This window comes from Lemur catta, chromosome 1 (assembly GCF_020740605.2).
Source record: "Lemur catta isolate mLemCat1 chromosome 1, mLemCat1.pri, whole genome shotgun sequence".
Lineage (NCBI taxonomy): Eukaryota > Metazoa > Chordata > Mammalia > Primates > Lemuridae > Lemur > Lemur catta.
In genome coordinates, this window is record NC_059128.1 from 120,251,840 (window position 1) to 120,276,567 (window position 24,728).

The 24,728-nt window shown below is 54.1% G+C and overlaps 1 protein-coding gene across 4 annotated transcripts in view; it reads right to left on the minus strand.

Annotated features, from left to right (window-relative positions):
- Positions 1–8,293: 8,293 nt before the first annotated feature.
- The window catches only part of UNC13A (unc-13 homolog A), a 60,642-nt gene continuing 44,207 nt past the window's right edge, over positions 8,294–24,728 (minus strand). For 2 of the 4 annotated variants that reach the window (XM_045553259.1, XM_045553257.1), the window contains exons 31-42: positions 24,123–24,200; positions 23,768–23,856; positions 23,141–23,293; positions 21,717–21,840; positions 19,374–19,412; positions 18,271–18,300; positions 17,115–17,171; positions 16,651–16,731; positions 15,853–16,000; positions 11,742–11,834; positions 10,744–10,903; positions 8,294–9,353 (exon numbers count right to left, since the gene is read on the minus strand). In XM_045553259.1, coding sequence (XP_045409215.1) covers positions 9,053–9,353; positions 10,744–10,903; positions 11,742–11,834; positions 15,853–16,000; positions 16,651–16,731; positions 17,115–17,171; positions 18,271–18,300; positions 19,374–19,412; positions 21,717–21,840; positions 23,141–23,293; positions 23,768–23,856; positions 24,123–24,200 — 1,353 coding nt within the window. In that variant the 3' untranslated portion in view covers positions 8,294–9,052. Of the gene's footprint in view, positions 9,354–10,743; positions 10,904–11,741; positions 11,835–15,852; positions 16,001–16,650; positions 16,732–17,114; positions 17,172–18,270; positions 18,301–19,373; positions 19,413–20,955; positions 20,962–21,716; positions 21,841–23,140; positions 23,294–23,767; positions 23,857–24,122; positions 24,201–24,728 lie in introns of all 4 variants that reach the window. The other 2 variants (XM_045553251.1, XM_045553264.1) reach the window with 2 other exon arrangements.

Consider the following 24,728-nt stretch of genomic DNA (forward strand, 5'->3'; position numbering starts at 1 on the left):
CTAGCTCACAACAACCTCAAACTCCTGGGCTCAAGTGATCCTCTTGCCTCAGCCTCCCGAGTACCTGGGACTATAGGCATGCGACACCATGCCTGGCTAATTTTTTCTATTTTTAGTTGCCCAGCTAATTTTTCCAGTTTTAGTAGAGACGGAGTCTCACTCTTGGTCAGGCTGGTCTTGAACTCCTGACCCCAACCGATCCTCCTGCCTTGGCCTCCTGGAATGCTAGGATTACAGGCGTGAGCCACCACTCCCGGCCTTCTTGTTAAATCTTAACTGTTCATCATCTTTTGACCAGTGTGGCTAATGCAAGCTTACTAACCAGGCCCTTATTGTAGAACATTTGTGTCTCGTGTTTTGCCGGGTTATTTCTAACTCTTATTTTAACCCAGTGAGTCTCAACCGGAGCAGTTTTATTCCTCAGGGGACATGTGGCCATGTCTGGAAATATTTCTGGTTGTCTTGACTAGGGGTGGATGCTATTGGCGCCTGTGCATAGCAGCCAGGGATGCGGCTAAACATGGTACTGTGCATGGGATGCTGGGCCACAGACAATGACCCCCTCCAGGAAGTCCACAGAACCACAGACTGAGAGTCTCTGTACCCAGTCCATTCAGCCTTTTGGGGACATGGGTCTCTAGAAGGGTCTTCTCTGTAGTATGAAGTGAACCTTCCTTTGCTATGAAATTTCTCCGATTAAGGTGTAGATTCTCAGCCTCTGCCCTTGGACTAAGGCATTAGAAACTTGGACGTGGTGCCTGGGAGTTTAATTTTAGTTTGAAGGTCCCATCCAGTCACCTCACTCTGGTCTTTGCTTTCTGAATCCCCCGCCAGCCTCTCTATATATGACACGTACTTTTCTTGCCTTGATTTTACTAATGTTAGTTATTAATTTTTATTTTTCATAGAGATGAGGTCTTGCTATGTTGTCCAGGCTAGCCTCAAACTCCTGGGCTCCAGCCATCCTCCCGCCTCAGCCTCTCAAAGTGCTGGGATTACAGGTGTGAGCCACCGCACTTGGCCTATTAATGTGATTTTTAATTGAAAAGTGATTCATATTCATGAGGAAACCCTTCAGTTGGTTCATTGGGTCATTATATTAGTTTCCTATTGCTATTGTAACAAATCTACAGAAATTTAGTGGCTTAGAACAACACCAAAGTATTCTCATGTGGTTCCAGAGGCCAGAAGTCTGAAATCAGTTTCACTGGGCTGAAGTCCAGTGATGGCTCGTTCCTTTCTGGAGGCTCTGGGAGAGAATTCCTGAACTGTTTCTACGGTTCTTTTAATTAATTAATTAATTAATTTTTAGAGACAGGGTCTCACTCTGGTGCCCAGGCTAGAGTGCAGTGGCTCAATCATAGCTCACTGCAGCCTCCAACTCCTGGGGTCAAGTGATCCTCCTGCCTCAGTCTCCCGAGTAGCTGGGACTACAGGTGTGTGCCACCACGCCCAGCTAATTTTTCTTATATTTTGTAGGGATGAGGTCTCAAACTGCTGGCCTCAAGTGATCCTCCCCCTTCAGCCTCTTCAAGTGGTGGAATCACAAGTATGAGCCCCCATGCCTGGCCATCGATTCTGCAATTTGAAGTGACAGTCACAGGTTCCAGGCAATAGATGTGGATGTCTCTGGGGGACATTATCCAGCCGATTAACGCATTCATCCTTTTGTATAACTGCAGTTGTGTCCAGTTTGTGAATGTATCGATTTATCCTGTGATAGAACATGGTTTATCAGTCAGGGATCAAGGCAGGAAACAGAAACCACTTGAGGTCTTTTAACAGAAAGAGGTTTAATACAGGAAATTCATGATTCAATGTTCCTGTTGTAACATGAAAACAGCCACGTAAATGAATGAGTGTGGCTGTGAGCCAATAAAACTTTATTTATAAAAACAAGTGTTGGGTCAGATTTGGCTCAGAGGCAGTAGTTTGTCAGCTCCCGGTGCACAGGATCAGGACTGGATCTGGTCCTACAGGGATGACCCTGCACAACTGGCTTTTCAAGGCTCACCAAAGTTGTCACTGTACCAGGGAGTGCTGATTCTGAAACACCAGCTGTTTCCACATCTGGCCACTGGCAGAGGGAAGAGGAAGCAAAACCAAGATGACTCCCATCCCTTTTGCCTTCCAAAAATCCTGTAGCTGCCTCTGGCCAGTGCAGCCCAGTGCACACCCCGGGGTGCCCAGTGGCGGGGCAGCCTCTGCCTAGACTGAGGTTGGGCTGGGACGGGCGCTGATGTCGACCTGGCATGGTTTATTAGTGTGTGCCGCAGTGATGATGAGCATGATCATGTAATCACAGGACATATAATCACAGTCACCATTATATGTAATTGCTGGATTAGGAGCAGAGTAATTACCACACAATATAATAAATTATATAATGAAATGTAATCTTAGATCATCAACCACATAATTGTGTTACACCTTCCAGGAAATTGAATATGCATGTTGTTGAAGTTCCTGGGTGAATCTGCCACATTGCCTGGTGAAATGATGAGGAAATGAGGCTCAAATAAGGTTAGGGTTAGCGGGACATTAATTGGGGTGGGGGTGTTTTGGGTAAGAGTGGGAGGAGGGTGGTGGGTGTGAGGTTGGGGCTAGAGTTTATTTAGCCTGAAGTTGGGAGGAGTGAGGAGAAGTAGGAGGGAAAGTGGAAGGACAATAGATTAGGTCGGGGGTTGACAAATTACGGCCCACGGGCCAAATCTGACATGGGTTTTTTTGTTTGTTTTTAGAGACAGAGTCTCCCTCTGTCACCCAGGCTGGAGTGCAGTGGCCTGATCATAGCTCATTGCAGCCTCGAACTCCTGGGGTCAACCGATCCTCCTGCCTCAGCGTCCCGAGTAGCTGAGACTACAGGTGTGCACCACCATGCCTGGCTAATTTTTCTATTTTTTATAGAAATGGCGGTCTTGATATGTTGCCCAGGCTAGTCTCAAACTCCTGATCTCAAGCTATTCTCCTGTCTTAGCCTCCCAAAATGCTGGCATTACAGGTGTAAGCCACTGTGCCCGGCCATGACTTATTTTTTTAAAATTGTTTTTTATTAAGGTGAAATTCAGACAACATAGATTAAGCATATTAAAGTGTCCAATTCAGTGGCATTTAGTATATTCACAATGTTGTGCAACTACCACCTCTATCTAGTTCCAGAACATTTTTATCATCTCAAAAGGCCACCCTGTCCCCATCAGTAGTCACTCCCTACTTCCCCTCCGCCAGCCCCTGGCAGCCACTAATCTGATTTCTGTCTCCATGGATTTGTCTGTTCTGGGCATTTCACAGCAGTGGAGTCGCACACTGTGTGGCCTGTGCGTGTGGCTTCTCTCGCTCAGCAGCATGTTTCCGAGGCACACCCATGTGGTGGCAGGTGTCAGAGCCTCCTGCCTTTCCGCATTTTGTGTATCCACTCATCTGTTAATGGACACTTGGGTGGTTTCCACCTTTTGGCTGTTATGAATAGTGCTGCTCTGGATACGCAGGTACAAGGACTTGTTTGAGCACAGCTGCTTGTTTTTCTAAATAAAGTTTTATTGGCACACAGCCACACCCACATGTGCGTGCTGTCATGGCTACAATGGCAGTGTTGAGTCAGAGACCGAATGTCATGCAAAGCAAAGATATTTATCATCCAGCCCTTTACAGAAAAGTTGGTTGACCCCCCCCAGATTAGACCATGACCAAAATGAGCTTGGGAACTGGGTTGAGTTGTAGAAATGTGAAATTCTGCCCCAATTGCTAGTCTTCTCTCCTTCCATAGAACTATAACTTTAGCTGGACAGAAGAACAGAACAGAAGCTACATTTCCCAGCAAGCAGCATGAGACTCAGCCCCCAAGCCCCATGGATAACATGGTGGAGGACCTTTTGCAGCAAGCAGCAAAGAAGCCAGGTCCCGCTGGGCAGGGATTGAGCAGATACACGCAATCAGGCCTCGTAGCCTGTGCACCAGGGCACAGAAATGGCTCGGTCTCTAAACCTTGCAGGCTCGGCCACTCAGCAGTAATGAGGGCTGGCTCTGCCAACATCACACAGACAGCTGTGGTTTCCTGGCTCTATGCACAGACCCGTGTGCCAGAGCTTCTCTGGGGTGCATTCCCAGGAGCGGAACTGCTGAGTGAAGGATGCCCTCCGGGCTTTAAGCCATGGTTTTGCCCCACGTTCAGTCTTGTGGCTGTTTCTCGCAGCCAAAAGCGCTCACTGATCCCGTTCCTGGTGCTGGATCCCACGGCCCCTGCACCGGCCACTCAAGTGTAGAAATAACCCCAGACCTTAGGAGGGGGGTTCCTGAATTTACCGAGGAAACTCTCTGTTTCTGCTCCCTGATAGGTTGAGGGCTTCAAAACAGAAATTAAATTCAGCTGTTGGAAAATGAAGTTTTGTTTCTTGCACATCTGAGTTTATGAAATGAAGTGCTCACCTGCCACATTTAAAACAGATAAAAAAGGGGGTGTGAGCTGAATTAGGGGCATGTGTCCTTGGCATTTGTACCCTAACTTCCTTGAGTTGGGAGCAGCAGCTTCCCAATGTCCTGGATTCAAATCCCAGCTCCACCACTTCCTGGCTGTGTGATCTGTGTGCCTCAGTTTCCTCCTCTGTAAAACGGGGACAGCGCTAGTGGCGGATGAGCTGTATTCGTGGGCAAAAAGCGTGTTCTATGGTGCCTGCATGGTAGGTGCGGAACGTGAGCTTTTGCCATTATGGGAAGGCAAGAAGGCCGCCACGCGTCCAAAGCTGTGTGGGCTTTTTCTTTTTTTAATGTCTGCTGTTAATAAAATATTTTTACAGAGACCAAAAAGTCGGAATAGTGCAAAACATCTCAACACCATGCATTCATGATCACTTCTCATTTGTTTTAAACATTTGTTCCAAGTCACATATTTACAGAGAAATGAGGGCATCTGTGCAGATGCCAAAGCAACAGGGTGTCATTAAAAAAACAAAACACAAACAAACAACATATTGATTTCACATCTGCAATCACATGCTAAGAGAAGGTGTGTGGAGGGGGTGGCCTCCTGGGATTGCTTGGCCGGTTTGGGGAGCCGAGGACAGGAGTGGGGTTTGAGGCTCCCTGGCCGTGTGGCCAGGGATGCATGAGGGACCCTCCGCCTGTGGCCTGTGTCTCCAGAGAGCCACTATGGCTGGGCAGGGGTGGGAGAGGTTACTTGATTTCTCTCTAAAACGATAAAGGCAGGAGAAAAGAAAACATGTGTCAGCAAAGACAACTTTGGTCCTTAATGATTCTTAGGAACGGGTGCTCGGGGAACAGGCGGGTGGTGATCTGGGACTGAGGTGCCCCTCCCCTGAGGGCAGCAGAGTTCCAGGCGGCTCCAGCTGTCCCCACTCTGCCCCGCCCCTTAGCGTCCCCACCTGCAAAATGGACAACACAGGGGGGTAGCGGTGGAGGACAGAAAGGCTCTGAGATCCCAGAGAAGTCCCAAGGATTTCTGGTTGGGTGTTAAGTTTTTTGCATCTCTGATGGGGCGGGGGCGTGGCAAGGTTTCAGGCTCTGGGGACTGCAAGAGGGTGTCGACCGGCACCTCCTCATGTTACAAAAATCCTCAAGGACAGACTGGGGAGAGAGCGGGTCCCTCTTCCTTCGCAACCCCCTTTGTGATGTTCTCCCTTCTCTGTCCCTGTGTGTGTGTGTCTGTCTCTGCGTCTCTCTCCATCTCAAAGTCTCTGTCTTCTTTGGGGCATGATGTCACCCCTGTCTCTGTGTTTTTCCTCTCTGTCTCTGTTCCTCTTAGAGCAGTGTGCTTTGGCTCTGTCCAAGATGTCCCTCAATCTCACCCCCACCGCTGCCCTGCCATGGGCTGACATGTCTTTATCCTTTCCCTGATCTGTGGAAATCCCGGGCCAGCTCCTTGTATGAAGCAAGGTCCAAGACCCAACCAGGGCACAGAACCCGTGGGTGCCCTAGAGGTGTCATCTGAGACTGGGCTCTGCATCCACTTGCTGGGTGGCTTTGGGGAAAGCCCTGCTCCTCTCTGGGCCTCATTGTGCCAATACAGGAACTTCCTGTATTGGTTTCAAAATGCTTCCAGCTCTTTCTTGTCCCTTCTCTCTGCACTCTGTGTCCTGCAGCTCAGCCTGAATCTGGCTCAGACACTGTCTATGTGCCCAGATCCGTGAGGGAGTGAAAGGTTGGTATGGACAGACATGGACGGACACGCATGTGGATGTGTAGTCACACACTGACTCTGCCTCCAACATATAATTCAACCAGGCACATCCTCCCTGCCATTCCCTGTGCCCAGCCTGTTCTGGGTAAAGTTGGAGCTCATGAGAGGCCTCAGTCCCTAGTCTGGGAGAAACAGAGCTGGACACAGACACCCCCAGTCCCATGGCATCAGGGCTGGACCAGAGAAGGAGCAAAAGCTGGAGAAGTCCTGAGGAGGAGGAGGGGGCACAGTTTTCTACAAGGGGATTTTTGTTATGGGTTTTGAAGGATGAGTAGGAGTTCTCTGGGGAAAGAGGAGTGGGAGGAAATGTCAAAAACAGTTCTAGCCTGGGAGTCAGAAAAATTCATTCAACAAATACTCTCTGAAGCTCCCCCCATATCCCATATGCCTAGGCCAGTGCTGTGGAACCCTACAAACACACACACACACACACACACACACACACTTGACCAGAAAGACTCTTAAGGAATCTTTTTGGAAATATCTTGGCTCTCTCAGGCAGCTCAGCTCCTCCTTTTCCTTCCAGCCATCCAAAAATCTTTCAGGGCTCACCCAGGTCACAGACTACCTCCCCTTTTGCATTGCTGGTGTTCGCAAACCTGAATCATCCATCCACCCTACCCACATAGCCATACCCCCAGACCTGGCATGGTATGGATTTCAAATCTGCCCCCAGGTACATGTGACGGACATTCTAACCTCCCCCTTGCCCCTGGCTGGAATCCTCCAATCCTGCATCCTAACCCTTGGTTCAGAAGCTAAAGTTACCCATACCTGCCTAAGTGTAGGGGACATACAGAACCTTCAAATTACAAAATGGTGCCACTTCTTCCAGGTGCTTGCCATTCACATTTTGGGAAACCATCACCATAATCATACAACACTCAACGTCTAGGATTTGCATATGGCCTCCTCCTTAGAGATGCCAAACCCTTGGACAGTGCACAACTGGGACAACTGTACCCAGCGGCCTTGAGGCTCATCTAAGGACAAAGGGTTTGTCTTTTCTTTTTCATGTAGCCTCCAGGCTCTCTCCAATAATCAATTTTGGTACCCCAAAAGCAACCCCACCCCCTCCTCATTGGTTTCATTCTTCACAAGGCAGCTTTTGAAACCTGAAATCCAACCTCTCCCCAGCTTTAAAATCTCCCAGAGCTCTCCAGTCACCTTAGAATAAAAGTGAAAGTCCTGGGGGCAGCATACAAGTCTCTGCCTCGTGTGATACTTCTGCAGATCTTTTCAGTCGCATTACTCCCCACTGTCCCCCATGCTGGCGCAATGCCATCCAGACCACCCTTTTTGCTTCAAGAGTGCCTGGCCCCTGGCCATTGCAGCTACTGTTCCCTCTCCCTGGAGCTCTTTTCTGTCTTGTGAGTGGTTCCTTCATTTTTCACCTTGGAAACCTCTGCATCTGATGCGATTCCGATCCCTCTGGGGGCCGTTACTCATTTCTCCTGAGCTCAGCATGGTCCTGTATGTGCCTATCTGTCAGAAAAAACCATGTCACATATGCACAGATCCAACGTGGAAAAGCAGATCGTGGGCAAAGATAGGCCATGCCCAACTTTCTGAAGGGTCCTGCCTGCACGAGCTCTCTAGCCAAGTTACCCCAATTTTGGTCGCTGGAGGAAGGGCTCCGGGCAGGCATGGGCTCCAGCTGTGCTAATCCTGTGGCCTGGGCGTTTGAATGAATGAATGAGCTTTTGGAGACTAAGCTCCGAGCGTATTTGTGTATTTTTTCTCTTTCTCACTCTCTCTCTCTCACACACACACACCCCCCTCAGAGTTTCTGGTCTCTTTCTGTTCTTTCCTGCCTGGAGAATTCTGGGAAAGGAAGAAGGGATGGGAGAACCTGGGTACAGGGGACCCCAAATCCTCACTCTTTTTGGGAGGTCAAGAGTTCTCAGGGCACCCCCATGGAGCTCCAGAAGAGGCTGAAGGCAGGGGTCTTGCTTGGCAGCCAGAGGAGGACAGGTGCAACCGGGGCCTTGGCCCAGGACCTCCACCCCTTGGGGAAGGACCCCTGAGGTGGGGTTAGCAGCAATGGGCAGCTGTGTCGGGTCACCCGACCTCAGCCCACCCTTCCATGGGGCACACAGGCCTAAGGGACTGGGGAGAGGGTGTGGCACTGGGAACCTCGGCCGAGTCTAAAGCAGTCTCTTGGCCTCAGTTTCGCCATCCATCAAATGGGTGTGTTGAACTCCATGATATGAGGACTGGGTTTGTTGGGGGAGAGGGGGAGGCAAACCCCCAAGGGGAAGTAGGGGCAGCATGGGTGCCCCAGAGCCGTCCCCTTAGCCTCCAGGGTTTGGGCGCCCGAGGGCACATGTGCTTTTGAACTCCCATCCTCCCCCTCACCCCATTTATTTTTTGCACAAACGTCAAAGGGGGACTCCAGTATTCCGGGGCCCTCCAGCCAGCGACCTGGTCCGTCCAGCCCCCAACCCCCTCAGGGGGCGCTTGCCTAGGGCCCCCCCCTCCAGGAGCTTAGAGTTCCGTCCTTGGCAATGGGTCTGTCTTGGGCCCCGGGGGTTTAGGACCCGTCGTATGGCTTTTCCAGGGGACAGGAGGCGCGGCCTTCCCGTACCAGGGCCTGGGGATGTGGCTCCCCCACAGAGATGGGGTTTCCCGCCACCCCAGCTCCACTGGCCCCCAGACGACGGGGGCCTGGCTTCTCGAGGGGCGGGGCGTGGGCCCTTCCCAGTTCTCCAGACGGGCAAGCTAAGCCCAGGGCGCAGGCGCAGCCCGACCCTGAGCAGAGTCCGGAGCTCGCCCCCGGGAGGCCACGCCCCCTCGAGCACCGCCCCGCCCCACGCTCCGCGCAGGCGCAGTGTCGCCCGCCCGCCCACGCGCGCCGCGTTAAAGCGCAGGCGCGGCACCGCCCTCCTCGGCGGAGCGCGTGTCCGACTTGAGCTTGACGAACTCCTTGGCCACCTCGTCGTTGCTGCGCTGCGAGAGGATGCGCAGCACCGTGAGGCCCGTGTCGTCCATGTGGATGCGGCGGCCGAGGGGCAGCCAGCAGGCGGCGCTGCCACGCTGGGCCAGTTCGCGCAGCTGCAGCACGGCCAGCCCCACCGTGCGGTCCTCACGCGCGAAGCAGTAGTCCTTGACGCACACCTGCAGCTCGTAGCACTCGGGGCCCGCGTCGGCGCTCAGCGTGCTGCGGGGTCGGGGCGGTGCGTGAGAAGACCACGCCCACACCAGGTTCCCCCATGCCCATCATCTCCCGCACTGGGCTAGCCCCGCTCCTGCCTCGGGTGACACTCCCTGGAACCCTGTGCTGGGCCACGCCCACACCTCGGTGATGATCCTGCCAGGTCTGTCCCCTCTCCCTTCACACCCACCCAACACCACCCCCACAGGCTCACATACCCCCTCTGCCCCCCCAGTGTCCTTTCCCTCAGGTCCCCCCACCCTGTCTCCTGCCTGGCCACGACCCTCGGCACCCCGCGCCTATGCCCTCTGCCTGCTGAACTGCTGCTCGTCCCAGGTGCCCCACCCAGCGGTCCCTTTACCGCGTTCCTACCTCAGCCCAAGTTCTCTCCCTGACATGGCCCCTCCCCCATGCCCTCTAGCGCGACCCTCTGACCCCCAAGACGGCCCCCTCCGGACATGACCCTGCTTGGTGCCTCACCACTAGTGACACTGGCTCCTGCATGCTCCTCACCCACTCGGGGGTGACATTATGCTCCCACCCCTCAGCACTCTCTGCGTGACCTCCCTGCTGCTAGCTGAGCAACAGCCCCTGCCTTAGGGCCATGCCCACGCAGCTGCTGACATCTGCTCCTCCCGACTAGCCAGTAAGCATTCCCCATCACCCCACGCCCTCTGTCCAAGAGCCCTGTCCTGAGGCGACCTGGACCTGGCCGTGGTGTTGATCTGTAGGAGCTCCCACCTCTCCCTAGATGATGCCAGCTATGATACCCAGACCTGACAGCCCACTCCTGACTTCAAGAGCCCTCATCGCATGGGATCCCACCTCCACCCCATGTGACACCCACCCCCATGGCCTGGGAGACACTCCATTCCTGTCTCCCAGCTTGACTCCTCAAGGTGACCTGCCCCAACAGTCCTGACAAGGCTCACTGCTGACTCCAGGAGTCCCCACCCCCACGTGACCTCAGTCCTGCTCCCATATCCCATAGCCCCTCACCCACAAGCCTCATCTGACCCCCCACATCCCTTAACTGGACCAGTCTCCAGCCCCAGAAATGGCACTGCCTGCCACACCTTTTCGGTCCAGACTTCTCCCCTTCACAAGCCCTCATCACGATGCTAACCCCACCCGCACCCCGTGCCCCTTATCACACTCACTGTCTCCCCTGGGACTTGCCTGCCCCATAAAGTGACATTCATCATGGTATTGTCCCCTTACTCCTGCACTGAGGTGCCTTCCTTTCCAGCTTCCCCACCCAGGAGGTGGCCCCTCCCATTCCTGCACCCAGGTGCCATTAGCCCACCAGACATCCCTCCTGCCTAGTTGGCCCTGAGGTTCACCTGGCAGATGCCCCTCCCTTGTCCCCACGCTCCTCCAAGGATCCCAGACTCACAACTGGAAGCTCTCATTGTACTTGGGAGCCCAGCTGTTGTTCTTGGATTTGGTTGCAAACTTGCGTTTCTTGTCACTAAGGTGGGGCCCAATGATGTTGACCTCGATGAACGGCCGGAAGATGCCAGAAGTCTGCCACTTGAGGTCATTGGCAGCCACCACTGTTGGGGGGAAGTAGAAGGTAAGATTGGTCATGATTCCCCAGTGATGTCTGTGGTTTTCAAAACCTATCTGAAATAAAGACTACATTTCCTAGCATGCCCCTGTGGCTAAGCGTGGCCATATGACTAACTTCTGGCCAGTGCGATGTGAGACAAAGTGATGCGCACAGATTCTCTGTTGTGCCTTAAAAGAAAGTGAGCCCTGAACTTTCTCCTTCCCCTAGCTTCAGGCTGCAGTGCTGGTGGGGGCTGAACGCTTTAGAACCCTGTAGAGGAGGAAAAACACATTAGGGATGAAAATGCAAGAAAAGATGGCAGGGGCATCTTTATAGAGTCCTGTAACACTGTTTGCACTCCTGGATCCAGCCATGCCTGAAGGTGCTTACCTCTGGACTTCTCAGTTTTATGAACCATTAGACAAAAAAAATGTTCTTTTCCTTTCTTTTTCTTTTTTTGAGACAGAGTCTTACTCTATGGCCCTGGGTAGAGTGCTGTGGCATCATCATAGCTCACAGCAGCCTCGAACTCCTGGGCTCAAGTGATCCTCCTGCCTCAGCCTCCTGAGTAGCTGGGACTACAGGTGCAAGCCAGGATGCCCAGGTAATTTTTCTATTTTTAGTAGAGATGGGGTCTTGCTCTTGCCCAGGCTGATCTCTAACTCCTGAGCTCAAGCGATCTTCCTGCCTCAGCCTCCCAGAGTGCTAGGATTGCAGGTGTGAGCCTCTGAGCCTGGCCCAAAAATATTTTTCTTGCTTAAGTCAGTTTTGAGTTTGGTTTCTGTCTTAGAATCTAGTGAGTCCTGGCTGAGGCATACCCCCTCCCATGCCAGACCACTCACCTTTCACTGTGACCTTGTGTTCCCCAGTTCCTGGATGAGTGAAGAGCTCAATGTGGACGGAGACTTCACCCACGGGGTCTTCCACACCCGAGCCTGGGCAGGGCAGGGGAGGATGCTTGGTGTGAGCTCTATTCTTTCCTACCCACTAGGAGGGACCTTGACTACGTCCCACCCACCATGTGCTGGCAGCACCAGGTCATCAGCTCTGACAGGAATGCACTAAGGGGGCCAGGATGGTAGGGCCTCGTAGGAAGCCAAGAATCCTGGGTTCTGTTCCTTAACTGTCTTGCTGTGTGATCTCAGGTAGATCTCTTAACCTCTCTGAGCCTAATGCAATTGTTTTCCTTTATCTTCTTTCACCAACCGCCATGTTGTCAAAACTCAGTCTTCATGTTACACTATCTCTTGGCAGCATCTGACACCCTGGCCTCTGGTGCCTGTTTCTCCTCCTGGAGGATGCCATACAATGCCATACATTCCAGGTTCTCATCCTACAGACTAGCCACTTGTACACTGAAAGATCCTGCCGGCTCTACACTCAAAGTGCATCCAGAATTGGACCCATGTCTTTGACCTCTATCCCGGTCATGCTTCCATCATTGTGTGCCTGGACTATTGCAGTAGCCTCCTTGCTGGTCTCCCTGCTTCCGCCCTCCCAGCTAGTCTCAACACACCAGCCAGAAAAACGTTTTTAAGTCAGGTCCTGTCCCTCTTCTGTTCAAAACTCTTCCATGTCTCCCATTCACTCTTAAGTAATCAGAGCTTTTTTGGTGACCTGCAATGTCCCTCTCAAGATGCCCTCACTACCACCCCTCCTGCCTCAGTTCCCCGCACTCTGGCCATTGTTAGCTTTGATCCAGTCCCACGGGCCACCTCACTGCATCACCTGACCCAGAAACCCCGTCTCTACTGAAGTGACAGCTTGTAGGGGGAACTTCTATTTTCCCTAACCATATTCCCCTCCTAATACAGAATCTAAGTTTCTGTTGAGAAATACTCCACCGCTCTCCTCAGAGCTGTGGTCAGGTAGGACGGGCTCCATCCCACATAGCTGCCCAATCAGATCGTCCTCTGCCCATGGCTGCAGTGATTGGCTTAGGGATTGTCATGTGACCCAAGCTGGGCCAACAGAAGTTGGGCTTGGGACTTGGGCTGTGACGTTAGAAAAGGCTCTTTCTGGTGCTAAGCAGGCAGGGCCATCTCTGCCCAGTGACAGGAGAGGCCACCCCACAATGGTCTCCACAGAGACCAATGGCCAATGGTGTTGTTGACTCTGGATCCAGCTATTCCTGAAGCCAACTGAACCCCTCATCTTTCAGTTGTGGAGCCCAAAATTCCCTTTTCTGCTTGAGTCATGAGGTGCACGCCTGTTCTGGGCCACCACAGTGTCCTCTTGAATGTCTGGTTCTGAGGGGGATCGCTGAAGAGGCAGCCTGAAAGCTTCTGCCCTAGTTCCCCCATCTGTGACTCAGAAGGGCATTCCGCCGGGCCTGCGGACCTGTGGCCGCCAGCACTCCTGAAGGTCCCTTCCCAGCCCTCCAGGCAGCTCCCCACTCTTGGATCACCCCATGCACAGGGAGAACAAGGGGAAAGTCGGAGGTGGGGGTGGGAGACTGGGTCAATCAAAGGTGGATGTGGGTTACTTCGGCCAGACAGGAAGTGACTGAGGGTCAGGGAGCAGAGGGGAGAGAGATCCCCTCACCCTGGGACTGGGGCATGTGCCCATCCCAGACCTTCTTCCTTGTCATCTCAGGTTCCGGGTTCCCATTTCCCCCCACCAATCACATGCTCAGCCTCGCCACCCCCCAGGCTGATGCTTCAGAGCAAGCTCAATCCGGGCCAGACTGGGGTACCAGGGGGAGCTGGACAGTGGTGGGGCGGGTGAGGGTCAGACCAAGGCCAAAGCTAGTAAGAGGGGGGAGGAGGGCAGTGCTGGGCGCCCCCATCCCATGGTTTGCTGGCTCCACGGGGAAGGGTCTTTCCTGGGCCTCTCTGATACCCTTAACCCCACTCCTCACTCCCCAGGCCCCAGGCCCTTTGCCGGGGAAGGTTCCTTGGGCAAGCGGTTTACCCCTTTGGCGCTCAGCATCCTCATCTGTGGAGTGACGGGCCCCTCCGTGGGGCCGTTGGAGAAATCTTTCCGAGATTCCCCAAGAAATACCTGGTACAGGGTCTGGCTCAGAGTTAGGGCCTGATAAATGTATTTCTTTCTTTTCTTTTTTATTTTTTTCTGTGCCAGGGTCTTGTTCTGTTGCCTAGGCTGGAGTACAGTGGTGTGATCATAGCCCGCTGCAACCTTGAACTTCTGGGCTCAGGTGATCCTCCTCAGCCTCCTGAGGAACTGGGACTACAGGCATGCCACCACCATGTCCGGGTAGTTTAAAAATAATTTTTTTCTCTCTTTTTGTAGAGATGCAGTCTCCTTATGTTGCCCAGGCTGAGCCTGATCCATGTTAATTATTTTCTACTCCGGGAACTGTAACATCCAGGACAATAATAACAACAGTAACAACAGCTAACAATTGCTGCGAGCTCATTATGTGCCAGGACTTGGACTAAAATTTTAGGACTAGAGGAGTCCTAAATATAATCCCATGAAGTAGGGTCCTTGACTGTCCCCATTTTACAGATGAGAAAACTGAGGCTCCGGGAGGCAGATTTTTGCCCGAGGTGCCTGAACAGAGTGGCTGAGCTGGGATCTGAGCCCAGCTCTGACCCTCGCGGGTGCCTGTCCCGGGACCGGGATGTGGCTTACAAGATGCGTCACGTGAGAAACAAATTCCGACTGGAATCGCTTCTCCTTCCCCATGTGGAACCAGCAAGCCGTCCTTTATGCTGCCGCCGCCGCCAGGCCGGGGAGGCGCAAGGACGGGCCTTTTACTAGCCGGGCGGGAGGGGCGCAGGCACCGGGCACCAGGCGCGGGGGCGCAGAGGCACGTACCCTTCTCAGGATAAATGTCTTCACTAAGGGTAAACCTAGTCCCTTTTCCACCATGGACTAATCACGGGGCGGGGGGAGGGCGGAGAGACACGAGCGAGAGGTGAGGATGGAGGAGTGTGCGTGGCAGGGGCAGGGGAGGCGCAGAGAGGGGACAGCGAGTGAGAGGGAGGAAAAACAAGAGAGAGAAAAACGTCAGCTGCAGACAGACGGACGAACAGACAGCCTCCTGCCCCGGCGACACCAGGGACACTAAAAGCAGCGAGGACTGGGAGGGAAGTTGACCACAGGGCCAGACATCCAGGAAGGGCCCTGGGCTGACTGCGGGGGGAACCGCTGGAGGCCAGAGGGCTTTGCTCCCCTCACCCTGGCCTGCGAATGGATGGCAACTGCCCCTTCCCCTCCTGGGGTCACCTGCCACACTCCTTTCCTGTGTCTGCACCCTCACGACCGATTTTGAAAAGGGGGTCCCCAGGGAGTCCTGCCCTCCGTCCCGCCCCAGCTGCTATGTGTGAGCTCATAAGACAGGAGACAGAAGCAAAAGACAGAAAGAAAGAGAGAATTTGAGAGTGGGAACTCCCTCTCTGTCCACTTCCCCCACTCCCAGCCCCTCCCGCCCTTGGGACTGTCAATCATTCCTTCGCTCCGTGACCTAAGAGGTCCCCCTTCAGCGGACTTCCACCACCACTCTCAGGCAGATACTGTCAGAGGTCCCACTCATCCTGAGCTGTCAATCACTCCCTAGTTCCCGAAGTCACAGAGGTCCCTCCCCCAGAGCTGTCAACTGCTCCCTGGACCCGCCCGCAGGAGCTGTCAATCATTCATTGGCCCTGGGACATCATAGATTCTCCCAGGAGATGACAGTCGCCTTGTCATCGGTCCCACCCCTGGGAGTTGTCAGTCACTCCCTGGTCTTTGATGTCAAACAGGCCCCATCCCAGAGCTGTCAATCGCCTCATGACATCACAGATTTTCCTAGGTGATGTCAGTCCCTCCTGGCCCTGTGATCCCAGAGGCCCCACCCTCATAAGTTGTCGATCACTCATTCGTGCCCTGTCTTCGTAGGCGCGCCCATGACGTCACAGACGGGTGAGCCAATGGAGGCTGCGCAGGCTGGGGGCGGGGCTGCCTCTGCGGACCCGGGAGCGGCGGGTGGGGCCCGTGGCGCCTTACCCTGGGCGGCCTGCGTCTGCACGAAGGTCTTGATGAGCAGGTCGGTGGCCTGTGTGTACAGGGACAGGGCGTAGCGCAAAGATTGCAGGTCCGGGCTCTTCTCCAGGAAGGTCTTTTTGAGGCCTACGCCCCCCGCGTGGAAGTATTGCTGCAGGAGGTGGGGTGGGGAGAGGTGAGGCTGGCAAGACCCCCTACCCCCCCATAGAGCTTGGCAGCCCCAAAGCCTCCTGCCCCACTCCGCTGTCGCCCACCCAAGCCGGATCCTGCTACTTCCCCACCTCCACCTCTGCCCCAAAGCCAAAGGTCGTTTCCGGCACCTTGGGAATAACACCCACGCCTCACCCCCTCCCAGACGTCTCTCCAGGTGTCTCCCTCAGATCATTCCTGCCTCAAGGCCTTTGTACTTACTGTGCCCGCTAGTGGGAACACCCGCCCAGCCCCTTGCTCCTGTTTGCTTTGCCTAGTGAACTCCTGTGCGTTCCTCAGAACCTACTTCCCACATGCCCTCTTCCAGAAAGCCCTTCCTGCTCCCTCCCTGGGCTCTTCCAGGCCCCATCTTTCCCTCTACTGCAGGGCTGACCCCACAAAGCTGAGAATTTCTGTATTCAGCTATCTCCCCCCGGCGTGGGGCACCTCAAGACCCCAGCATCAGCCACCGGAGCTTTGATATAGAAGGAATCAGGGCGTGTTTATAAACTGAATGAATGAATGTGGGCTGGAGGTGAGCACAGACCCATGTCCACACCAGCTACATCTTCGGCCTAGCCCTCCTAGGACAGGCAGGGGTAGGCCCCTCACCTTGATGGTGTCCAGAGCCAGTTCCACCACTGCACACTGCTTCGGCGTCAAGCTCTTGGCTTCTTCTCGTACCATGTGGTCCTGGGTGGATGGGGAGAGGGGCCAGGTGGGCAGAGCAGGCCCCGCCTTGGATCAATCTATGGGTCTCATCCCTGTTCAGCTTTTAGGAGTGTACTGAGAAGGGTCTGTCTTTTCATCATCCAAGGACCCAGCATATGACTGGCACAAAGCATGTGCTCAATAAATATTTGTGGAATAAATAAATGATTTGTACTCTTGATCAAGCTGTACCTGAAGCTGAACCATGCACATCTTTCCAACATATTGTAGCAAATAAATTGTGCTTGAGCCAGTGAATAGGGTTTCTGTCCCTTGGGTCTGCAAAGCATGTCACCATCCTGGGATCTTTCCCTCAGGGAGTCCCCTCCATCCCATAATCTGCTCCTCCTGCCCCCACCTCTCACCTTGAGTTTAGACAGCTGCCCCAGCTCCTTGGCTGCATTGAAGATCATCTGGGTTCCCTGCAGGTGACAACAGACACAGCTGGGTGAGGGCAGGGGTCCTCCAGCTCAGTCCCCAAGCACTGGGCTGACACCCCAGCCCTGGACAGCATCTTGGTTCTTGTCCAAAGGCTCTGAGCAGGGCAATTGGTTGTGTCCTGGGAACAGAGGTCTGGAGCCCCCCAGGAAATGCCGAGGAGAACATGGCAACCTTGTCCCTGGAAATTCCAGTCTCATGAGGCTGTTACCCACCCGCCCACCTCCATCAAACCCCCAGACTTGTGAGACAGAGGGGAACAGGCAGGACCTGGCTGTGAGGGGCAGTAGGGGTGGGGCCTCAGACAGGGCTGTTTATGGGCATGGGTGGGGCTCTCCAGCCCCAAGTTAGGGAGTCTTGGGTCAGGAAATAGCTCTGGTGAAACCCCTCTCCCTTCCCAAGGGACTGTCCCTTCTGTGGGGAAATTTCCCTCATAATCTGGGGGTAGGGTGAATCTAACCTTTTAAAGGAAAAACCCTCCCCCCCAAACACATGCCTCCATGCCCACCTGCCTTCACCCCCTCCCAAATAAGACACTGGCAAGATGATGACATGGTTATGGCTTTGACAAGCCAGTGGGCCTGGGTTGAAATCCTAGTTCTGCTGTGTGGACCTAGGCAAGTCACTTAACCTTTCTGAGCCTGTGTTTTCCCATTTAGATGTGGGAAATTACATCCATTACATCTTTTGTGGCTTCGTTGAGACTAAACGTCTTTGCTCAGCATTCACTGTAATCATCACTTGGTCTCAAAGTCATGGGCAATGCTAAGGGTGACAGGGTCCCAGTCTGGGTGTACTGGGTGACCTCAGGCATGTCCTTGACTCTCTGGGCCTCAGTTTCCCCTGCTTCACCCACTTGTGTGGTCCAGCGGGGAGCAGGGGCCCTCCTGGGCACCCTCTGCCCCACCAACCAACCCCCATCCCCAAACCCCCACGAGCAAGCCAGACAGACAGAGGAAGAAGAGACCAACAAACAGGTTCACAGTACGCCCCCGGACGGCACGGACCAGAGACGTGGAAAGGGGCACAGGGGTGGGTGAGGGTGGGGTGGGAGCCAGACAGACAGTGAGAGGCCGGTCTTACGTCTGAGTGGCTTGGCAATTTCACCCTGCCCTGTGGAGAGAATCAGGTGGAGGTCAGAGTTCTGCTGGCTCCTGGGAGGATACTTAGTGGGACTTCCCCGCCCCCTCAGAGCACATTCTCACTTCCCAACCCATGAGCTCCCTCCCTGACACTGGTCTAGTCGTGCACCCCCTCCCCAGCTAGTACGTTTCCTTGTCCCCCAGTGGGGATTTGGGGCCAGATTTCTGGACTGCCAGTGCACTCTGGGGATGCCCAGTGGGCTGGAACCAGCCCCATCCCACAGTCAGCCTGCCCCAGGATGGGGCACTTGGGGAGGCGAGGATAAGAGAGGGGGCTCAGAGTCCCTCCTCCCTCAGCCCCAAAGATCTTACCCCGGCAGGCCTGACTTTACAAAACACACACTAACATGTACGCCAAGTTCACTCGGTGCAGAACTCACATGCTAAAATGCACAGTGTGCTCCTAAACACTTGCACATGTGTGCACAATCACACACATAAACCTACACACCCTGGCCCCCACATGGAGGCACATACATGTATACAGTGCCTGGCACATCAAATGTGCCCCCCGAGGAGCTGGCTGAGTGGGTAGGGAGGCCCTGTGACCCACATTCACGAAGCTGGGACTCCACCGACATGCACACAGGCACCACATCTACCGCACAAGTACAGCAAGACAGCCACTTGTGTGTCACTGCAGCTCCCATCTCCTTAACGACAAATACCCATTAGAACAAAAACATCTACATAAAAAACAACACATGTCTCAGTCCAGGGAAGTGATCCAGCAACCGAGCTCTTTGAGAAGCCGTGGACTTTCCGCCGAGCCCAGGGCTGTGATGGCTCGGATGCGGGATTGCTGTGAGAGGATGGGAGCTGTTTGTGTACACACTTCTGTGCACACGTGCACGCATACTCCACGTCCCGTCCCTGGGCAATCACCTTGTCTTTGACTTCCGGTTTTGAGGGACTTTGTTAGGACATCTATCTCCTACCCACGACCCCCAGCTGACCCTCCTGCCCATCCGCACGGACACACACATGCACACACATGCCCAGACACCAGAGCTTGGGGCCTCAGTGAGATGAGGTCCTCATTACCTTTTCTAATCCCTTGCCATGTTTTCTCAAGAGGTTGCCCTGCAGAGACAATGTCACAGGGTGATCAACCTGGTCAGCCGTGCAGGGTAGGAACCCCGGATGCTCACAGGTATACTCATGGGGTTCGGGGATCTACATTGCACAGGGGGCTGGTGGCTGGGTTCCAGGGGGATTGTGTGTGTGTGCTTTAATGACTGACTCTTAAATGGTGTCAGAGGTATAGAGAGAGGAAAGAAGAGAGAGAGAGAAACAGAGCTAGAAAGAAAGGAGATAAGTCACTGCCAAAATATAATCCATTTACATTTACTGTACACATGATGCTCTAGGTTCTTGGGTTAACAGGAAGCAAACAGGCTCCATGTTCAGACAGACCCGAATTTGAATCCTGACTCTGGCATATATTTACTATATGACCTTGAGCAAGTGAATCCTCTCTGAATCTCAGCTTTCCTCATCTGCAAAATGGGAATAATTGTATCCACTTCACTCAAAGCATTGTCGTGAAGATGAGCTAAAACAGCTGCTATGAGGTCTGGCATACAGACAGCACCATGAAATTCAAATTCCCTTATCTCCCTGCCTACGAGTGCACTGCTTGTGGTTGAGTACGCTGCCACCAGGTGGTTACAGCCAAAGACCCAGCCTGCAGCCCCTGAGAAGTGAGATGAACACTTGGAAACTTTTGACAAAGAGAAATCTTGTAACAGCCTTGTCTCACCCACAAAGGGGGAATCTAAAGCAGTTCTGGCTCTGCCCTAGTACGTGCCCACATACTCCCAGTGCCACCAGCAACATTAGGTCTGATTTAGCAAGCACTGCTCTGGGCCAGTCACTGAGATGAGCACTTTAATGCACCACCCCGTTTGGTTCTTACAACCAGTCTGCAGAGAATGGCTGCTGTGAACGCCATTTTTCAAAGGAAACAGAAGTTTGGAGGTGAAGTGACTTCCAAAAGGTCACAGACAGAGAGTGGCTGGGCTAGGATTTGACCCCAAGTCTGCCTGACACCAAAGCCATGACGCCATTTCCCACCTGAGCACCTGGATGTGTGTCTGTGTGTATGGTGGGAGTGGGGTAAGCAGGGTAGTGGGAGACAGAGGGACAGAGCTTGGAATTTGCGGGGAGTCAGAAGCGGGGTCCTGCGCTGAGCAGCAGAGTAGGGGCCCACATGGTGTGGACCTGCATTCCGGAATGCTGCTAACGGTTTAGAGCCCAAAGGGGAGGTCAGAGGGGCCTTCTTGACTTTGAACCTCTTTCTAGCTGCAGGGAGAGACCCAGACATCCTGGCGGAGTCTGAGCAGGGGAGCAGGGGTGTGTGCTAACCAAAGGGCGAGGGCAGATGCGAGGGAGGAGCAGGGCCCAGGGTTTGGGCACGCGGGTAGGGCGCCTCCTTGGACTTCGGTGGGCCCTCCCCCCCCCTCCCCATGCCCCCGCCCCAGACAGACACAGGCACATCTAGGCGGGAGGTAGGGTAGTGGGGGAGTAGGGGCGCTGGGTGGGGGAGAGGGTGCAGCCACGCGGTGGGCCGAGTCCAGACACAGAGGGGACGGACAGACAGACAGACGGACGGACCTCTACTTACGATCATCTGTCAGCCGTGATGGGGGCAGGGCGGTGGGGGAGGGGGGAATAAGTCACCATGAGTCTCCCGGGAAGGCCAGGAAGGGGACAGAGACAGCAGGCACCCAGGGGCAGACACCTGCCCTAGTCCAGCCCAGTGCAGGGGCAGGCTGGCAAGTCCGAGCCTCCCCCACAGTTGCCTCTCTGTGGCCACTGCCCACCATCCCCAAGTCCCCCGCGGCCACCCAGAGCGCTGTGCCCAGAATCTGCGTGCCGCTGATGTCCTCAGAGTCCTGGCGCCTCCTGGAGGGACCCACGCCCACCCATGGATGTCCATGTCCCCTCACCCCCACTAAACAGCCCGATCCCTGGGGGACTGTGGTCTCTCATCTCTTCCCAGAAGGGTCCTAGGTGCAGGGTCCAGGTCTCTGGCTGACCACTGACCTTTGAATGATCCCTTGACCTATGTGTGACCTCTCTGTCCCTTAGACTTCTTTTAATTCTATTTGACCTCTTTGACTTTGGAATAACCCCAGCTGACCCTTGAATGTCCTTTCTGAGCCTTTGATCATTCTTGGCACACGTGTGGCTTCTCTGATCTTTGAATAGCCCCACTGACCTCTGGTGGCTTCTGTGACCCTTGGATGGCCCTTGCACCTAGATCACCTTTGACCCCTAGTGCCTTGTTCTCATCCCCGCCTCCCAGCCTCTAGGCACCAAGCTCCATGGGCTCCCACCGGGGAGGTGGCGCCAGTGTCCCCGCTGGCCCCCTTTGGGTCTCACCGTCTGGTCAGTGAGGGGTGGCAGGACAATGGTCTTCTCCATGGTGTTCATGACCAGCTTCCACAGCTCCTTCAGCACGCGCTTCAGCACCGTCTTCTCGCAGATTTTGGCGAAGAGAGTCAGGCTGGGGGCAAGGGGCTGGCCTGAGAGAGGGCCGAGCTGGCCCCAACCCGCAGAGCCCCTTCCCTCTGCAGGTGGGCAAGGTGGGAAGGCATCTCCTGGCCAGGCCAGAGGGCACGCAGCCTGCTCAGGGACCCCTGGGGGGTCTGATGGGACAACGATGCATGATGCAGGTGGCTGGACAGGTCAGCGGGGGCCAGACTGGAAGGGGCTTCAACATCTGGCCACGCAGAAGGAAGGCTCAGGCCTTATCATGAGGAGGGGGACAGTAGGGAGCCATGGAGTGTTCAAGAGAGAGACACAGACAGACATTTAAGTTTGAAAGAACAGTGTGGGGGATGAACCAGAACAGGAAGTCTGGAGATTGGGAATATGAGGGGGCTAAGACCATGCCCAGGAGGAAGAGGAGGGGAATGGTCAGAGGAGGGCAGACTTGAGAGGGAAACCAGCAAAGAATTTGTGATTGGATGTAAGGGGTTGAAGGAGAGAGGCCGTCTGCCATGATCCATCTACCAAATGGCCCAGTTATTACCAAACTACCCTTTCTCCAACTTTCTTTAATTCTCTCTCCCTGTCTTTCTATCTAACCATCCATCCATCCATCCTCCCAGGCATCCTTCCACCCACTCAACTATCCATCTACCCATCATTCCATCCATCCTGCACCATCCACCCTCCCACCAACCCATCCACCCACCCATCCACCCATCCATCCATCCATCTATCCATTCATCCACCCAACCATCCACCCATCCACCCATCCATCCATCCATCTATCCATTCATCCACCCAACCATCCACCCATCCACCCATTCGTCCATCCATCCATCCATCCATCCACCCACCCACCCATCCACCCCATCCATCCGTCCATCCATGCATGCATCCATCCACTCACCCACCCATCAATCCATACATCTACCTTTCATTCTACCTATCCATACCTCCAAACATTTATTTATCATCTAAATATTTACCCAACTGTCCATCCATCCCCCTTCCATTTAGCTTTCTAAGCATTTGTCTTTTAATCCATGCATCCACCCACCTGCCCATCCTTTATGTCATCCATCCATCCAACCACCATCCATTCATCCGCACAAATATTTACCCACAATCCTTCCAATCATTTACCCATTTTTCCATCCCTTCATGCTGCCACCTACTCATCCATCCAAACTAACCAACCACCACCCAGCAGACATGCCCTGAATGCCCTCTCCAGGCCAGCCCTTCCGCGGGTCTCTTTGGCCCCACCCCTGGCTGCTCCCTGGTGCCAGCCTAGTCCCCCTGGCCCAGCTCACTTGCTGTCTAGCAGGTCCATGATGGGCTGCAACACATTGTCAGCATCCTGGGCCACGCTGCTGCAGGCACTGGCTGGCACGTTTCCTGTTCCCTTAACCTGGCTAAGGATGTCACCCATCTGTTTGACACACTCTTCTATGTGTGGCTGGAAGCTGGGGGCACAGAAGGGAGGGGCTCAGACCAGACTCTCCTTGTCTCCCAGAGGAAGGGCTGCACGAGGCCACAAGTGCTGATCTGGGGACTTATGATCCTTGAGCTTATGTCGCCAGCATCAGGGAGCAGTGGCACATAACTGAGCAAGGGTGAGGAATAGTAACAGCAGAATCGGGCACCGGGCTAGGACAGTTACCTGTTCTGTTCATTCATCCTCACAGTCCTACTCAGGTACTATTATTATTATCATCCCCACTTTACAGATGAGTAAACTAAGGCTCAGAGAGGTTACGTGACTCACCCAAGGCCACATAGCTAGTAAGCGGTGAAGCCAGGATTTGCACTCAATTTTCTTTACCTCTGAGCCCGAAGTCTGCACCTCCACAGCTGCTGAATCTCCAGATGCACCGGGCTCGGGGTCTGGGGGCCGTTCCCTCCCTGCTGCCCCCAGCCCTAGCTAGAGATACCCTCACCTGGTAGCAAACACTCGGCTGAGCTCGTCCAAGACGTTATTGAGTTTCACCTGAAGCTCCTTCAGGATGTCACTGGCCTCAGCATCCAGCTGTGGGAGGGGAGGGGACATCAGGCCAGGTTAATTAAGCACCCACCTGTACTAGGCATTTTCTCATCTGACCTGGGGAAAGGGAGCCCAAGGGGCTGGGGAGGAAACTGAGGCACAGAGAGTTAAGCCACCACCTTTGATTTGAAGTGGTGGCTGGGCTGGAATTCATTCCCAGGCCTATTGGCATTTGAGCTCTGGGGCCTGCTGGGACACAGGGGTGGTGGTGACCCTGCCCCTCATCCAGCCCTTTTTGGGCATTGCCTCACCTCCTTCCCTCCCATGGCCTCGAACATCTTCTCTAGCTGAACTCGTAGCTGTTGAGTGTTGTTCATCAGGATGCAGGGCTGGGGGTGAGAAGAGAGGGGCAGTCAGGCCTCAGGCCCCCTCTCCAGAACCTCCCCAACACACTGCCAGGGACCTCAGGACAGTTTCAGGGTCTGGGTCTAAAGGAAGCTGGGGTCCCACAGGGTCACCTGAGCATGGAAAGCAGCATTTGGGCTCAGATTCCTGGGAGTGTTGGGTAGGGGGTGTGTTGTGGTAGTGTGTCCAGGGATTGTGCGGGGAAAGGTAGGCTCAAGTAATGTCTGCACTGGGCCTGGTGAATTCAGGAGAGGGTCTGGGAACTCTGGGAGTAGCAGGAAGGGGGGTCCTTGTCATACTTCCATATTCTTCTCTATGGCCCAAAGCTTTACACACTCACACACACCCTGAAAGCTTCATTTGCAACAATCAATGACTCAATGAAGGTGTATGCCCTCACCCCAGTGAGATACCCCCCAAAGACATACAAACTCACACATGCACAGTCAGACATATGGACACACACACAAACACAAACACCATACCCACTCAACACCGCCAGACAAAGCATG